At 42.1% G+C, this 19056-nt stretch overlaps 1 protein-coding gene and 1 long non-coding RNA gene across 13 annotated transcripts in view; one reads left to right on the top strand and one right to left on the bottom strand.

Annotated features, from left to right (window-relative positions):
• TENM2 (teneurin transmembrane protein 2) overlaps nucleotides 1–19056 on the top strand; it is a 1291685-nt gene that overhangs the window by 1237076 nt on the left and 35553 nt on the right. For all 12 annotated transcript variants that reach the window (XM_060634955.3, XM_060634958.3, XM_078446587.2 and 9 more), the window contains 2 exons: nucleotides 6407–6582; nucleotides 8062–8297. In XM_060634955.3, the coding sequence (XP_060490938.2) occupies nucleotides 6407–6582; nucleotides 8062–8297 (412 nt within the window). The remainder of the gene's footprint in view (nucleotides 1–6406; nucleotides 6583–8061; nucleotides 8298–19056) is intronic.
• Nucleotides 9287–11980, bottom strand: LOC144615074 (uncharacterized). The gene is made up of 3 exons (XR_013553465.1): nucleotides 11908–11980; nucleotides 10824–10927; nucleotides 9287–9649 (listed from the first exon to the last, which is right to left on the bottom strand). It is a non-coding gene; the product is annotated as an uncharacterized LOC144615074 (long non-coding RNA).

The raw sequence follows: 19056 nt of genomic DNA on the forward strand, positions 1-19056 counted from the left end.
CTTGCAGCAGGATTGATTGTCCATGTAGATTTTAGAATTGTTTAGTCACATTGTCTCCCTAACTTTAATGTCAACTTGTCTCCTCAAGATATTCATGTCCCCTCTCCCTGACTTCTAAGTGATTTGCACTGTTCGGTCTCTGATATTGAACATCAGAGAACATCCTAACAAGAGCTCCAATTCCTATTGCCTGCTTGCCCCTCCAATTTCAGGATATTGGACATGCACAGCACCTGGGAGAGCAAGTGTTCATTAACTTTGCTGATTATTCATGTTTGCCATGGGTGCGGAAATTAGAATCTAAAAGGCAAGATCCTGGTGGGACTCCTGTAATTTGCCAGTAGGTCCAGCAACACACTTGATTGCACAGACAGGTAGATAAACTCTGAATTTCCTCTTTAGCAGAAGCAGATCAATACAGATAAAGTGCTAGGTATATTAAAAGATGTGAGAGCTGGTCATATTTCCCCTAACAATTATCTCATACTTAATAGTCGCACTGTTTGTTTTGCCAAAAAGCTGTTTTCCATCACTCCTGCAGGCAGCGCTTGGTCATACTGCCTGCTGCTGCAGGTATTAACCAGTGGGATGCTGGTTGGGGAAAATTTCTAAGGCGTGATTCCCCCAGTCACCACTAAGACTGGTATGGAATTTATAAGTATCTGGCTCTCCTTGATAGTGAAGCTTACTTGTATTTGGAGTCCTTGTTTGCTTTCTGTCTAGGTGTTGCTGCTGGCCGAGAACTTAGTAAGTTGGGTAGGGGTTGTCGGCAGAGGGAATGGGGTACAAGAGAAAGAACAGAAGACCCTATTGTTGATCCACTTCTAGATTCAGGAATGTTCACTTCCAGTTGGTACTCAAATGGGTTTGGGAGCATGCAAAGGAAGCTGTTGCCACCTGCTGGAAATTTACTGCGTTGTAGAATTGCTTTTCCTTGCTCTCTTTTTTTCTTTGGGCAAAGCTGTCTTTCTCAGATTTCTGAAGCATCCTAGCATCCTCCAGGGCACTGGGACTTGATCAAACTTTACCAGCCAGTGACACTGTCCCTAAGGCACCATCTTAGTGCCATCTGTAACTCTCACACCAAGTTAGGTTAAAGCTATACTGTAACCCAAACACCTCATAGATTTTCACCTTCCTTTCTAGCAGTTCTACCTAAAGACCAATGCTTTTCAGAGACAATATGTTGTCTGACCTGATTGAGGACAAACCAATGTCACGCTCAGAAGGCCAGTCTGAATTAGGCCTGACTTAGAGACTATAATAAAGAAGTTCAGCCTCAGGTACATCTTTAGACGTTAGCTCTAACTGGGACAGTATTTTCCAGGAAGGGTCCCTAGTTTAATAAAAATATGGGCAGTACGCTTTTTAAAAGTGTTCACAAGTTACATGGAAACTGCATGATTTTTTCTTTTGGAGAGCTGCTTTTTCATAGTGTAGGTAAATCCTATAATCAAATTGTCCATTATAGGGGTTCAAATGCATGAGGTTTTCCTGTTCCTCCTAAAATGATGGTGAACTTTTTTTGTTTCATGGTACTTTTACATATGGTCATCTGGAGAAGAGTAGCCTGTATCCCTGAAAGGCACAGGACCATACTTAAAATTATAACCACTCTTACACACATACACACACTCTCTCTCCCTTATTTTAATCCTTACCACTTGTTACCATCTGACATACTCTGTCCATCATGTACACATCATGGAGACAGGGATTCTCATCTATTTTGTTTCTAGTCATGCCCCCAGTGCCATGTATAATGCCTGGCATATAGTAGGCACTCAGTAAATACTTGAATAAATGAGTCAAAAGCAACCTTCAGCCCCACACAGGCCAAGGCTGTAGTAGTTCCCTTGAATGGCCTTGAGATCCCATTACAGGAATTCATAGCACCTTGAAACTATGTGTACACTTATTTGCAAAAAGACCTAAATCTGAAGATACTCCCTGGGCAAGTAAGCATGGTTGTAGGAAACTTACTCTTCTTTGAAAATTAGAACATGTTTTTCTTCCTGTGACCCCTGAGATCCTGGCCTCAGCCCCAAACCTCTGTTCCTCTGTGTAGAATCTCCAGTTTCTACCACTTCTCTCATAAGCACCATTGTATGTGTCCAGGTACATTGGAATTCGATCTTTGCCTGGATCCCAGACCACGAACTCTTCATACAGTCCCTGCTTGACTGTGGGACTTGAAGATATTGTCTGTTGTCGAGAACTCCATTAGGCACCCCATATGCAAACCCTTAGAAGTGTTTTATTTTCTTATTGAGGTAAAATTGATATATATTAGTTCCAAGTGTACAACATGATTTGATGTTTGTATATATTATGAAATAATCACAGTAAGTCTAATTAACATCTATCACTATAGAGTTATGAAAACTTTTCTTGTGATGAGAACTTCTAAGATTTATTCTCTTAGCAATTTTCAAATATGCAGTACAGTGCTATTACCTATCACCATGCCATACATTATATCCTCATATTTTTTTTAATGTTTGTTTATTTTTGAGAAAGAGCATGAGCAGGGGAAAGGGAGAGAGAGAGGATCCAAAGCAGGCTCTGTGCTGACAGCAGAGAGCCCAATGCAGGGGTCGAACTCATGAACCGTGAGATCATGACCTGAGCTGAAGTCAGACACTTCACTGAGTCACCCAAGTGCCCCTACATCCTCATATTTATTTTATATCTAGAAATTTATACCTTTTGACCCCTTTCACTCATCCCCCATTTCTGGTAACCACCACCATGTTCTCTGTGTCTATGAGTTCAGGGTTTTTTAAAGATTCCACATATAAGATCATGTGGTATTTGTCTCTAACTTAGTTCACTTAGCATAATGCCCTCAAGGTCCATCTATGTTGTCATAAATTGCAAGATTTCATTCTTTTTATGGCTGAGTGTATATATATACCACATCTTCTTTATCCATTCATCCACTGATGAACACTGAGGTTGTTTCCATATCTAGACTATTGTAAATAATGCTGCAATGAACATGGGCTGCATATATCTTTTTGAGTTTGGATAGATACCTAAAGTGGAATTGCTGGATTATATGGTATTTTTTTTTTTTTTTTGAGGAACCACCATATTGTTTTCTATACTGGCTGCACCAATTTACATTCCTACCACCAAGGCACAAGGGTTCCCTTTTCTCCATATCCTTGCCAACACTTACTTCTTTTTGATAAAAGACATTCTAATAGGTGTGAGGTAATATCTTATTATGGTTTTGATTTGCATTTCCCATTGCTTAGTGGTGTTGAGCACCTTTTCATGTACCTGTTGGCCATCCATGTGTTATCTTTGGGAAAATGTCCATTCAGATCCTCTGTATACTTTTTAATCAGGTTGTTTGCTCTTGAATTGTATGAGTTTTTTATATTTTTTGGATATTAAAACTTTACCAGATATATGATCTGCAAATATTTTCTCCCATTCTGTAGGTTGCCTTTTCATTTTGTTGGTTTCCTTTACTATGCAGCTTTTTAATTTGATGCAGTCCCACATCTTTTTTGCTTTTGTTTCCTTTGCTTTGGGTGTCAAATCAAAAAATTGCCAAGACTGATATCAAGGAGCTTACCACCTGTTTTCTTCTAGTTTAATGGTTTTTATCCTTTTGAGTTAATTTCTGTGTATGGAGTAAGATAATGGCCCATTTTCATTATTTTGCATGTGGCTGTCCAGTTTCCCCAACACCATTTATTAAAGAAATGGTCCTTTCCCCATTGTATATTCTTAGCTCCTTTATGGTAAACTAATTGAGCATATAGTGTGTGTTTATTTCTGGACTCTCTATTTTGCTCTATTGATCTGTGTATCTGTTTTTATGCTCATAAAAACTGATTACTGTTTTGATTACGATAGCTCTGTAATTTAGTTTGAAATCAGGGAGCATGATGCTTCCAGCTTTGTTTCTTTCTCTCAACATTGCTTTTGTGGTTCCATACAAACTTTAGGACTATCTGTTCTATTTCTCTGAATAATTCCATTGGAATTTTGTTAGGGATTGCATTGATTATTCCAGTCCATGAACAATGGACTATCTTTCATCAATGTCTTATAGCTTTTAGTATAAGAGGTCTTTTATGCCCTTTGTTAATTTTTTTCCTAGCTTTTTTATTCTTTTTGATCCAATTGTAAATGGGATTGACTTTCTGCTAGTTCGTTCTTAGTGTATAGAAACACAATGGTATTCTTCAACTTTACTGAATTTATTGGTTCTAAGTTTTTAGGTTAAGTCATCATCTGCAAATAATGACAGTTTTACTTCTTATTTGGATGCATTTCATTTTCTTAGTTGTCCTGTCGTGTTCCTGATCTTAGAGGGAAAGATTTCAGTTTCCCACCAGTGGGTATGATGTTGTATGTGGAGCCGTCATATATGACCTTTGAGGTACATTCCCTCTATACCCACTTTGTTGAGAGTTTTTGTCATTAATGGGTGTTGGATTTTGTCAGATGCTTTTTATGCATCTGTTGAGCCATCCTTGCATCCCTGGAATACATCTATCAATGTACTATTGAATATGATTTTCTGTATTTGATTTAAATATGAATATGTTGGAGTATCTATATTCATCTGAGATATTCATTTTCTTTTTGTGTGGTGCCCCTATCTTGGTAGCAGGGTAATGCTGGCCTCATAAAATGAGTTTGGAATAGTTCCTTCAAGAGTTTGAGAAGGATTTCTATCAATAAGTTTTTCAATGTTTGGTAGCATTCACCAGTGAAGCCATCTGGCCCTGTAGTTTTGTTTGTTGGAACGCTTTTGATTACTGATTGAAACTCCTTGGTAGTAATCTGTTACGATCTTTTGTATTTCTGTCATATCAGTTGTAACACCTCTGATTTTTGAGAACTCTTGTCTTTTTTAAAAAAACCAACTCTTAGGCATTTACTATTTCATTTAAATACCTTTTGTTTCTAATCAGAAAACCTAACAGTCAGGCATATTGGTTAGAAATAATTCCTAAAATAGGGGAACATACAAACACAGGTAGAAAAACCACCCTTAATGTTGTGATGTCTATATTTTAAGACAATTTCTTCTATATATACTCATTATACTATCAGTGGAATATATTTTTATACTCCACTCAATAATATACATTTTTTTTCATTCCAATAGATAGAAATCACTGTCATCAATTTTTGTGGCTTTATAGGTAGCTATCTACCTAATCATTTAACAAATTTGTCACTATTAGTAAATAACATCTTTGAGAGGCAGTTTCTTTAATAGATAAGAAGACAAAAGGGAGTCCCTTTGACCTGGAGGGCCTGACTCCCATCTGTGTCTATAGTGGTCCAGTTAGTTTAATATCTGTACCACCTATTGCCTACTGCCCTGGGCAAGTGATGAGGGTAGAGCCAAACGCTGGGCCCTTCATTCAAAGCTCTTCCCTCCCTTTGTCCAACTGGCCACCCAGCTTAATGTGGTTCTGTTCTCTGCCTTCAAACATCCCGGGAAGCAAAAATTTCTTATCGTGTTTTCTCAAATCACTTACTGTCTTTCTGAAGCCATTTTCCATCCATATTTGCTTCCATAGTTCTAAGCAACAAAGCCAGATAGGCCATAATGGTTCTGTTCATATGCTGTACAAGCTTCAGTCTCCATCACTGAGAACTTACCACCTTTGTCCCCAGTCCAGAGGGAGTCACACCTAAAGGTTAAGCAAACTACCTTATTTCCTCTACCTTCCTCCCCTCTCTGGTAACAGATATCTCTAGTAACAGATATCATCTGGGAAAGCTCAAAGGCCTCTATGCTCAGACCTTAAAAAGAGTCTCTTACTTGGGCATATGGAAGGTCCAGCTTTCTGATTACAATGAAACTTTCAGAGTGGGAAAATGTTCCACCAAGTGGAATAGCAAGGCTTTTTGCTAAAGGAGGCAGAAAAAACAATTCCACAGTTCAAGAAAAAAGTAAAGATGACATACAGATAAAGGAGAAGGGCCCAATTTCAGGCAACTTTCTAGCAGCAGAACTTGATCACTGGTATACGTAGACTTGGGTGAAGTCAAGTAATTCATTGGGAAAACTGTCTAAGAAGGCTGCTTGGGGAGCTGTGGTTAGTTTGGGACTATAAAACCAGAGAAAGGGTTATAGGCAGCCAGACCTGCTGTGCTTGAGCCAAGTCCTGGAGGTGATATTTGGCCTAGGTTGACTGTCCAGAGGACTTTGAGGTGGCAAGTGAGATGAAATTGTATGAGCATAGATGGTCTCCAATGCCAGGTCTTGCTGATTGTGACAAGGAGCCTCTGTGTGATACACTACCCAGCCATTCTACCTTCCAACCTCTCTCTCTGGCCTTGTGAAGTTCTGAGTAGTGGGAAAGCCTTCAGCTCGAGTAACTGTGCTTCCAACCAGTGTGTCTGTGCACTGTGTCCATTCCAGCTATGACCACGAAGGCCGCCTGACCAATGTGACACGCCCCACGGGGGTGGTGACCAGTCTGCACCGGGAAATGGAGAAATCCATCACCATTGACATTGAGAACTCCAACCGTGATGATGATGTCACTGTCATTACCAATCTGTCTTCAGTGGAGGCCTCCTACACGGTGGTACAAGGTAAGCCCCTGCCCACTAAACTCACCCACAGACCCCAGGCAAGCCTGGGAGGACCTCCAGAACCGTGGAACACCTATTACCTTGCTATTTTACTCAAGTGTCCACAGAAAACAAATTCTACAAGAGGTCAGTCTTGTAGAAAATGACTTAATCAGATTCAGAAGAATGTCATCTATACTAAACGAAATGTCCAGGAATTTAGGAATGTCTACATACTTATCTGAAAATGTCAGTTGTCATACCCACTTGCTCTTACCTCTCCATCATCAGCACTCCCCACTAATCCAACACACAGAGTTAGCTTCTCAAAGGCTATTTATCCTCTTGGGTTCACCTCTTCCTTTTTTGGCTCCATTCTGGTGCCACTTGTTTGTTGAGTTGATTGTCCTGGAACCAAAGCCTTTGGCAATCTCTTGCCAAGACTGGGATCACAAAGGTTTCTGACCACCCCATAGTTACTATTGCTGTTTGACATGACACAAATTCCAGGACAAGCACAAGAGCTGGCAAGAAAAGGAATTGTGCAGATTAATTTTTCTTTTAATTAAGATATAATGTCAGTGGGCTAGCCCGTTGTCAGAGGATAAAAGTGTCCTCTCAGTAGATAAATGGTGACATTTCTGCACTATTATCCCACGACAGAGCCTGTTTCAATGACTCTATTTCTGCTCTGCCAGATGATTAATGATGTAGATTCTGTCTTTCTGCATGATGGCTGCAGTTGCAGGAGTGACAGATACACATTTGCTCACAATCCCAAAAGTCAGCATCTCAGAGGCCAGCCCAGCTGGACTCCTTTGCCCAAATAATCAGGAAGAAACGTATCTGTAAAAGGAGTTTTGGACTCACATTTCCTTCCTGGAACTTTTTGATAAGGAAAAGGTCAGAAGTCTGATTGACTAGTGTAGATTCTCTTTGGGGAGATAAACGCGTGTTATCAGCACCCCCTAGCTCAGTCTACCTTAAGCTGTTTGAATCTCTCAGAGTTCTCTTAAGTAAAGGTGGCATCATAGTGGAGTCAGCAGCAGAAGCATGAGGGGCAAGAAGGTTGCTTTTTTTCTTCTGATCTGATCTGTAGCTAGACCATCAACTTCAGGGTAGATGGTAGGCAAAAGGGGGGGAAAAATTAAGTCATTTTTTTTTTACCATTTAAAACATAGATTAGGGATTTGATTGGCACAAATTGTGTAGGCAATAGACATCTTTAAAGGTACTATTAATAGTATTCAGTGAGTAAAAGAAAAATATCACAGCATAATTATTTCTGGAGTGCCACATATTAATAATGTTTTTCTTTCCATGGATCAGTAGCATCTCTGCTACTCACCTTAACATTGTATGGGTGCTAATTGAAGGCAGCCTTAGACTGACAGCTGCAAAGTACCATGGAAACCTATAAAAATAGGGGTTCTGTTCTCTTATGACTAACAGAGTGGATAATTTCTTTCCATATCCCCACCCCCACTTACATTTCTCCAGATCAAGTGCGGAACAGCTACCAGCTCTGTAATAACGGTACCCTGAGGGTGATGTATGCCAATGGAATGGGTGTCAGCTTCCACAGTGAGCCCCATGTCCTAGCAGGTACCATCACCCCCACCATTGGGCGCTGCAACATCTCCCTGCCCATGGAGAATGGCCTAAATTCCATTGAGTGGCGCCTAAGAAAGGAACAGATTAAAGGCAAAGTCACCATCTTTGGCAGGAAGCTCCGGGTAAGTGATTCCACCCTATCTGTCAACACAAAGTGGTAGGGGATACACACCCTTTGCTCAGGAGCTGAGCAAATTTCCTAGGTCCCAAGCCTCCATTACTCCTTTCTTCCCTGGAAAAGACAAAGTCTTTCCCTCAGAAGATAGAAGCCCAGTCCCTTTGGGAAAACCTCTCCATTGCCTAGGAGAAAACAAGGTGGGGATTTACCTTATGCTCTAGCTAGAAATAACTTCAGTCTTCTTGTCACACTTGCCATCTTCTTCCTCAACTTTCACTCTTTGGCCAATTTGACAAACGACTTAGCACCGAGTGCCAGTGCCTACTGTGTGCTGAGGAGTTTGATGAATACTGAAAGAACACAAATTTTATAATGTACTCTTTACACTCAAGGAGTTAACAGTCCAGTAGAATATATAGATGCGGGATAATCCAATGGGATAAGTGAGAGGAACATCCAGGGCCTGATGGAATCGCAGAACAGGAGAGATTGCCCAGCCTAAGGTGATAAGGGGAGGCTTCCCAAGAGGAAATAACAAGCTAACCAAGCAGAAAGTTTTAACAAACCATAGCTTCCCCAGACTAGGCAACTGACCCCAAAGTTACTTCTTTTAAAAACAAAGACACAATACTCATTGAGGATTCCATGAGGCAAGCAGTATGTTAAGTGCTTTACTTATTTTCAACAACCGCATGGGGATAGTTATCCCTGTTTTTCAGATAAAGAAACACAGGCTCTGGGAGCTACATAACCCGTCCAAAGGCACCATGGCTAGAAAATGGCAAAGCCAGGACTCAGTCCCAGTTCCATATTTGTGTCTGGCTCACTAGCCAGTATTCTTAACCACCAAGCCCCATAGCTTCCTGTTTAAATTCATAGTCATCCAGATAATCGGGGTCCTGCCCTACTCACTCATATGACTGATTTTTAACATCATGCTAACCTCTTTCCCCATGGTGGTGTGGGTTGGGGGGCCAGGGATCCCAGGTCAGGCACTGGAGATCTATACGACACACCAAGCCTACCCTCCTGCAGCTTACAGTCAGGGATGGGGGAAAGGGACAAGAAGGGCAGATAGTGAATACAGTGATAAATAACTAAAATAATTATGATTAAGATAAGCACTAGGAAGACAGTAAACAATGGAAAAGAGTAGAAGTGTCACCATCAGCATAACTTTTGCCTGTTATTGGATTGAAATCCACCGGCCCAGGTTACCTCCCTGCAGAGCCAGGCCACTGCATATTAAGATTCTGCTTTCATCTAGCTGGAGTTTCATTGTTCACATTAGGTTATCAGCAGTCTCCCATGTTTTCCTTCCAATGCTGGTATCTGCAAAGTTGCAAACGGCACTATCTTCCCAAAGACAAAAAATGAAATGAGATTAGTAGCTAAATCCTTAATGACTGGATTTCAGGCCTGTGTAATTGATTTTTGATATGCTGTACTGTAGAAGTTGATTATAAGTAGTAATCGTGCCTTTTCTCTGATAAATCAGTTATGCTTTTTGACTAAGTTTTCCAAATAAAGATAAATGTGGCCCTAAAATAAAATGGCTATAATCCCAACACTGAATATTAAAAATCTTAATAATGGTACTTGTGGTAATTAGCAGAAGTTAGGCACGCAAATCTTATAACTGAATTTCTGCCAGGTTTAGATTTGCTGGCATCATGTTTATGCAAATCAAAACACAGCTTTATCTATCAACACCTCAACATTTAATTGTCTGGTGTTAGTTCCTGTAACAATAATCACATATCCATTTAGCTCTCTTAAATGAAAATCACTATGAGATTATAACAGGTTGAGTGGACTGAAAATGTAATTTGAAAATGAGGGAGAAAGCCTGGAATTTATTTGCATCTCATTTATTTTAATTCAATTCATAAATTGTTTAGTGAATGAAATAAAAGCAACTCCTAGAAATTGCAGGAGAGCAAAGCAATTGCAAGAAGGTGTAAAGGAAAGGTGAGGCAGGATGTGGATCAAGAGAACTGGGAAGTGTCCTTTTTGTCAGATTCTTTATGAGCCCAGGGCAGGGAAGTTTGCAGCCCCTGAACCACAGGTACCTGTTGGCCCCCACAAGGCAAGCAGTTTCTTCTCTCCTCTGGCCTGACATTTCTTTTCACTCTGTCTTGACTTCCATCGTCAAATGGACTCTTAGAGGAGAACATTACATTTTATAGCTGTAATTGTTTTCCTGTGTATAACTAACACATTTTTTTTAATTTTCTCCTTGATTTAAGTCTCCTCTGCATTTGGGCTGCAAATTAAACCAATATTATAAATTCTTTTAAAAAGATGTGGGCTAAGTGCCAACTATATGCCAAGCACTATGGAGGTGAGAGAGAGAAAACTAAATCCTCACCAGTAAAGAGCTTGCAATCTAGTAGAGAGGCCAATGTAAACAGTGTGGTGTAAGCTGTAACAAAGGCAGTGTCACAAGGAACACTGGATAGTTCGTTGTGTCAGGAGGGGATGAGATGAGGCCAGATAATAAATAAGCCCTGAAATCTCAAGAGCTTACCACATCACCTTCCACATAAGGCAGGCAGCTTGACCTAGTGATGATTCACGGCATTTGCTGTCTTGTGACCCCGCCACAGTAAGCAAATGACCTCTCAGGTTGCTCTGGAAGGAACGAGGGGCTGAATGAGCAGAGATGGGCATGGTGTACATCACTTCCACCCACCCTCGTGAGAACGTTTCCACTGAACTGCACAGAAGCCTAGGAAATGTTGTCTTTCTGGGTGCCTAAGAAGAAAAAAAACCAAAAGAGTTGAACACATAGCAGGTTCTCTGCCACCTCCTATAGAAAGGTTGGAATCAGTTCTGCAGAGCAGTGGGAATTAGCCTGGCAAAGATACAGGGAAGGAGTGATGAGACTAACAGTGTTGCCTGTGAGACAACAAAGAGGTCCAAAAAGGGAAGAGCATTTCAGGAAACCTTAACTCAGTTTGGCCATGGGGAAGGGGAATGTGTTACATTGTGGTGCAGGAAAAAAAAAATGAGTTGGCCAGAGGCAGCACATGGAAAAGCATATTTTGCTAGGCTGACATTTATCAAGAGGACTATGGGGAGCTGTTCCAGGGTTTGATTAGCAGAGTGATGTGTTGGGATATGTAGTCTTAGAAAGACCTCTCGGGCTTCCTTAGAAGTGGAGGATGATAGATCAGAAGGGGACAAGATAGGAAGACAGGGACAGCACAGAAGCAATTGCAGTAATCCAAACAAAGAACTAAATCACTAACACTAAAGAGAGAAAGAAGAGGGAAGGAAAGATCTGAGAGCGATTTAGTACACATAATTAACAGGATTTGACAAGTAGCAGGGTTGCTGTATCATGCTCTCCTTTTGAGGGTTCCTCTCCCTAGTCATATGGACTGGGAAACTGAGTGGCTGTCTAGACTTTGGGAGATGGCCTACCAGGCTTTGTGAAGGAGAAAAGCTAGGAACTGAAACCCATGACAGACATGTGGCATTCTGGCAGCCTCAGCCCTGACTCTTGGAATAGGGAAGAAAGTGTTGCTCCTTCATGGAAAGCAGGGAATTTGCAGAGAACCTATGGTGCAGCAACTGAGGGTATCAAGCATTGAAGACAACAGACTTACCTTTCCAGGGACTATCAAGCTCCTGGAAGTCTGGCCAGTTGAATTATGCAAGGCCCCAAGGCTCTGAGCTTCCCTAGGATTCAGAAGAAACCAAAATTTCCAGTGAAGCTACCATGATAGACCAGTGCCCAGTGAAATTCTAAGCCACCTAGGTAGCCCTCCTCCAAGCAATCCAGTCAGGAACATCTCTTAGGTGAGTAATGTGTCAATAGCATTTCCATATAGGCTGGTCTAATGTAAGATGGTAAATATAGACCATCAAAGAACCACATCCTTCCACCAAAAACTTTATGATGCTTCAACAAAATTTAGAGTGCTAGTCCCTTCTTCCTGGCCCAAACTCAATGTGAGAATAATTTTCATTATGTCTCCTAAGGATGTCTCAGGTAATCTCATTTGAAAGAGTCTTTTCCACTACACTCCTTTCTCTGTTCTCCCCAGCCTTGCAAAAGCACATGAAACTGTTGTATCAGGGCATCTATAAGCTCCATGAGCACAGGAACCATCTCACCACTGTATCCCTGGTGACAAGTGCCATGTGGTAGGCACTCAGACAATAGATGAAGAAGAGGTGAGGACATGCCTCCTTAAGGCTCCTCCTTAGAAGAAGTGTGTGAATTCCCTCCCCCCACCTTTCACCCAAAGCAGGCATGAGTTCACCAACACATTTGCCCTATATCTGTCAGGAATCTTTCCACTGCAAAAGACAGGAAGTACACTCAAATTAGCATAATAAAAAAGGGGCATTCATTGTCTTGCGTAATGGGTCCCCAAAAGCCCAAATGATGTCATCAGGCTGATATCTCTTTTTCTCTCTTTCTCATGGTCCCCTTTCAAACAGCATTATTTCTCTTGGCAGTTGGCCTCATTTTCTCCCGTGGTAGACCAATGACCTCTCCACACTGAGGGTTCAGGCAGAGTTGGCCAAAATTGACTTCAGGCTGACATCAACTTAGCTTACTGAACCCAGAGGAAAGGATCTCCCACAGCACTTATATTTAAAAAATGGTAATAATCCCAGGTGTCTAAGTTGGTACAGATGCAGATCTATGATTGGCCAGGATTGGGTCACACATGGACACATGTATCTTGTGATGGACATCTCAGTAAAACCATCTAAACACAGGAAACCTTACAGAAATGGGGTGCTACACCCAAATAAGGAAGATAGCAGGTTAAATATCTCTCTCACACACACATACACACACACACCAAATATATTCTACATCCCTCCAGAGCCTAATCTGTAAGGTAAACTCCTGGCCCTGAGGGTTTATTAATGCATCTCCACCAGAAAGTCTTTTTCTAGATTTTTTGGAAGAACAGAAACCAACCTCCTCTTCTACTGAGAATTAAAACTTCAGCTTTTTCCTGAAATGGATTTAGTGCATGATTCTCTCTGAAAAGGAAGCATACAACCACCCTCTAGGATATTTCCTCCTGATTACAATTTGCTGGGAGACTGTAGAAGCAAGAAACAACTACATGAGTAGGTAGCAGAACAAAAGAAAAATCACTTCTAAGATCATCTTCCATCATGATAGTGGTATTAGTGTTCTTCCCAAGAAGAGGTGGGAGTTAGTAATTTTGTTTTTGGTTTTCATGTGATTAATATGACATTGTAATTACACATTGGCTTGTGTTAGTTTTGCCTTTGTGCCAAATGACAGTGACATAGGACTGAGATGGGAGGCAACTGTGCATGCACACACATGCTTGTGAACTCAATTCTGCATGGAGCCCACTCAAGCAGCTCTGTTAACACTCACAGTTATCCTGAAAGCCTGAATTTTACCAGCCCCTTCCTGCCACAATGCTTTCATCCTGCACCAATATTTTATATTCCAAACATCTGAGTTTTGGCACTGTACTAGGCACTCAGGGTATATTGGTGAACCGAAGAGACAAGACTCAATGTGAGTATGCCTGTGCAGACAGGACTTTGTGATAAATTTAATACCAACTTAATATATAATTAGAAGGCAAGCCTCTGCAAACACGTTAAACAACGTATTCCCCAACCAAGTATTACTTTTGGGTGACTTCCTATTTTTGGATGGAGTGCTGGAAGAGTGAAAAGACCCTCATGCCCTAGCAAAGGGAAACATTTAATAATCGAATAAATGAACAAATAATATAAAGACACTGTGATGGGTGCCATAAAGAAAAATACAGGGTGCAGATAAGAGGGAATATCTGATTTAGGTTAGGCCACACTAAGAAAATTACATTTGAGAGGCACCTGGGTGGCTCAGTCGGTTAAGTGTCCGATTCTCGATTTTCACTCAGGTTATGATCTTGCGGTTCATGGAATAGAGCCCCACGTCAGGCTCTGTGCTGACAGTGTGGGGCCTGGTTAGGAGTCTCTCTCTTCCTTCTCTCTCTGCCCATCTCCCCACTCATGCTCTCTTTCAAAATAAATAAATATATTTTTCAAAAGAAAGAAAATGACACTTGAGCTGAGAACTGAAGAATAGGGATTTTCCAGGCATGGGATGGGAGGCAAACCTATGCCAGTGCATCAGCATGTTCAAATGCCTTGAAGCAGAAGAAACTGTTGCTTATATCCTGAGCAAGAGAGCTAGCGTGACTGGAGCAAACTAGGTAGGGGCAAGGTCACAGGGACAGGCCCTTAGTGACCGTGGTAAGGATCTTAGAAATACACAAGTCCTCCCCAGATTGACACATTGGTGAGTGCAAAGGAGCATTCATCTGCAGACTGGACTACCTACTGTCCTCCTTAGAGGCTAGGAGGAAAAAACATACTTGCATTCTGGAAAGTTCAGGTTGAAAGGTGACAGGTACAAGTCTGTTCAGGCTGCCTGGGCTGAGTCTACATAAAGATGCCTCTCTTTTCTGCCACATCTATGCCAACAGACCGCCCACCTCTACTAGAATATTCCCACAGCACCTGAAACTAAGTTGTCTACCAGTGTGGGACCTTCACTTCTTACTCAGGCTTTCACTTGCTGACCTCCCCACCTGGACTATTCTCTTCAACTCTTTTCCTGCCCTCACCTGTAAAGTCTTACTCCTCCTTCAAGCCCCCACTGAGGCAGCACTTCCTGTAAGAAAAGGTCCTTGTGTGCCCAGTTCTAAGTATCCTTCCCTCCTTCCCAATGTTTACTCTCCTTACAGCACTAATATTTTCATGGTTGGTTCATGTGTCTTTACCCTCCTCTGACCTGTAAGTTCCATGAGAGCAAGAGCCATAATTGTCTTGCTCTATCCTAAGTGCCGATCAAAGTAACAAGCACATAGTAGGTGCTCAGTAAATATTTAGTGAATTGATAAATGGGATTTTAAGTTAACGTCATGAAAATCCACTCTCTGAAACCTCTATTAATTCCAGATTTGGGGACCTTCCCAGAATGACTTTAATTGCTCTTTGGAATGAAACCCTTCAGTTATTTGGAGATCACATTTTCTCTTCCCAGTTTTCCATATTAGAACAGTACATCGTCAGAGTTGCCATGGTTCTTATGGTGGGTCTAATTCAACCCTCTTATTCACCAATGTTTGCCGAGTACCAAGCACTTTGAAAAATAACATGGACACTAAGAAAAAGGAAGTCCCTACCCACCAGCAGCTCACAGGCCATTACAGATAAGGAAACTGAGGCATTCAAGGTGAAAGACTGCTTTGCCATGACAAAGCCAATCAGTGTCAAAACTGCAGAGTTAAAACTGAAGCTCAAATTCAGGTCTACCCTTCCACCTCACCATCATCCAAAACAGCAAGCCATCCAAAAATAATGTTTGCTTAGGGAATACATTATTTAATGTGTTTGCAGAGGCTTACCCCTCTAATTATGCATTATTTAAGCTAATATTAAATTTATAGCAAGTTGTTTTGTCTGCACAAGCACTGATCCCAATGTAGCATTGAGTCTTGTATGGCAACTAGGGAGAGCTGCTTTATAAATCCCAGAGGACTGACCCAGATAGGAAATGAAGATGTCATCCTGGCCTCACTTTTCCTCTGGGTAGATGAATACCTAAACTCTCCAAGGCAGGAAATTGGCTTTTAAATGCCTCCAGGCATGGGAAAGCTCTCCCCCCACCTCACCTTTTTGGGGTTTCCCACACTCAAAACACGACAGGCAAGGTATTCCTCTGCAAGTCTATCTGAAACCTCTCCTGCCGAGCAACAGTGCCATTTCCTGGAGGGGATCCAGCCCAGTGTTAATTTCCTCCTTCGTGTTTCTCAAATCACCAGCTCCTGTCATTGCCCCTCGAGCTAAGTTAGAGTCACTGGTTATAGGCCCAGCAGGGCCATTTTGACGACAGCGTTTCCTTTTCTCAGGGTTTTTTACGAGCCTCCTTGTGACAGGCGTATACTTGGTGAGATCAAAACATTCTGGGGGGAGATTCCACAGGGGAAACTACTTCCCAAAGTCCGCCCTCTGCAAAAATAAAAACCATGCTAAATAGCTGAGTTTTATTAACTGGGGAAGCCAGGCTGAGGAAAATGCCCGATAATTAAAAATAATGGCTTCCTTACAAACACAAAATTGTATTAATTTAAAAATTGGTTTCTCTGTCACTGAATACCTACCAAGCTGGCTGGGAAGGGAATTGTGCTGATCCTGGCAGTGAAAATAATTCAAAATAACTTTTATGTTCTCCAGGAAGCCTCAAGGTTAATTTAAATATTGTTAGATGAGTAATTTAATTCAGAATAAAAGAACAGTGTGGCTACATTAAAGTTCCTGCACACTCTAAACTGGAGGCAGATGCCCAGGAAGTACTGAGCATGCCTTTCCAGCCCTCCCGCATCCCACACCCCACAGCCGAGGCATCTCCTCTTCACAAATGGTACCCTAGTAATTAAAGATACTTGATTACTCAACAGGCCTAAACACCTTGGCTCAGCTTCCAGTAAACTTAATTATTAGAAGGATTGCACATTTTTATAGAAATTACACATTTCAAAAGCTAACTCAGAGTGACATGACCAAGATGATGACGTAAGTCGCTCTCCCCCTCTCAAGACTAAATAACAACTATTAATGGACAGGACACCACTGACACAATCCTAGAACATGGGGGTGAGGCTGAAGTACTCCCCTGAACCACAGAGACCAAGACGGATTGGATTAGAAGGCTAAGAGGAACAGCTACATATTGACCACATTGTCCCTCCCCAAGGCCAGTGCCGCACCATGTAGAGTGGTCTCCCTTGAGCCTTCAGGTCCTCCAGGGGTGAAAGGGAACCAGATGGGACATCTAGCCACACACACACACACACACACACACACACACAGCCTGTGGGTTACTTTGTGAAAGCTCCTACTCCAGTCTTGCCCCACAAGCACTACAGGAGAATCTGCAGGGCTTGACCCCTAGGAAACTGATTATGATAGAGACAAAAGGAGAACCTTGCCAACAGCCAGCACACCAATCTTGGCCGACCAAGTTCTTACCCACAGAGCCCAAGTAGTACTCCCAACCAGCAGCTCATCTGCAGAACCAAATTGTTGGTGCAACCTTAACATGGAACTCAGCAGGGTGCAAATCTGCCTGATGTAGGTCCTCAAATGAGGAGTTTCACTGGCCCTGGAGCCCCTCCCCAGGCAGGAGAGCTGAACCATAACCCCAGCCCCATCTGACTGGGAGGGCTGGTGAGACCACCTGGCAGCTGAATGGCCCAGTAATGAAAAGCTAAGAGGAAGGCAGACAGAGCTGATCACCCCCAAAGTACAACCAGTACCAGACAAGGAGGGTATGCCCTCACAGGAGGAGTTAGTTCACAGCCCCACCCACTGCTTAATATAGCTCCTGGCCACTAGAAACCAGAAACCAGAAGCCACTGAACCAGAAAGCCTATTCAGAAAATTTTGGAGGTTCTTGGAGTGGGCCCTTTCACTCTACCCAGGCAAGGGAGCTAAATCATAACCACACCCACTGCTGAATGTGATTTCCCATCCTGACTGGCCAGAGGGGCTGGTGGCAATGTCTGAAGTCTGGTTATATACCTCTCAGCAAGCTGAGAGGTAAGCACACAAGCTGATAGCCTACAGAGCAAAGCCAGTGGCCCTATTCAGCTAAGGAACTTGGAGCAAGGGTTGGCTTGAGTCAAGACCACAAAGAGTCTTACAAGCTTTGGAACTAGTTATGCTGCTGCACCTGGACAAGGAAACTAATTCATAGCCCTGCTTATTGCTGAATACAGCCTTCAGCCTGCCCTACCACAGAACCTAACCATATCACATAGGAAGCTGCATTGCCCTTCTTACAGTGGCACTTGGAAAGAATGCAGAGCCCCTGGCTTTCCTCTTCTGCAGAACAAAAAGAGTGACTCTGTGTAGACAGGGAATTCAGTGCAAACTCTTCCCTGATTTGGATTCCTAAATAATAAGCTATGAAGGACCTAGATCCCATTCTGCTATCCTGCCAGGGCAGAGAAGCTAATTCACAGTCCCATTTTTTGATTAAATACAGTACTCAGGCCCAACAGTCTAATAAGCCTGTCCAGAGAACCAGGAAACCACAGAGCCCATCCTACAGCCTCAACTGGACAAGGAACCAAGCCAGAAGTCCACTGCAACTTGTTCTCGCCCTTGACTTCAAAGCTCAGGTAGTTGCCTTGCCCAGAAATTAACCCTGAAGCAAGGCCCACTTGCCCAAGGACATTACCATCAGACATATCCAGAAACCCAAACTGGGCTAACTAGTGAAGAACTGTCTTTACCAAAGTAAATCTATGAAGTCTTAAAGGCGAGACCACTTACTCAAATGTGCAGATACAAATGCAAGGAATCAAGGATCACAATAAATCAGGTAAATATAACACCACCAAAGGAAACTAATAAACTAATGAACAAGATAAGTTCAACAAAGAAACAGAAAACATCTAGGCACCTGGGTGACTCAGTCAGTTAAGCATCCGACTCTTGGTTTCAGCTCAGGTCATGATCCTGCAGTTTCGTGGGTTCAAGCTCCACATTGGGCTTTGTGCTGGCAGCACAAAGCTTGCTTGGGATTCTGTCTCCTCTCTCTCTCCATCTCTCTGCCCCTCCCCCACTTATGCTGTCTCTGTCTCTCTCAAAATACATAAACTTAAAAAAAAATAGAAAACATATAGTGACTGAAGAGTTCAGTATAGTGCTACAAAGGCAGACTTGATAATGCAGAAGAATCAATAACC

The sequence above is a fragment of the Panthera onca genome, chromosome A1 (genome assembly GCF_046562875.1).
Source record: "Panthera onca isolate mPanOnc1 chromosome A1, mPanOnc1 haplotype 2, whole genome shotgun sequence".
Lineage (NCBI taxonomy): Eukaryota > Metazoa > Chordata > Mammalia > Carnivora > Felidae > Panthera > Panthera onca.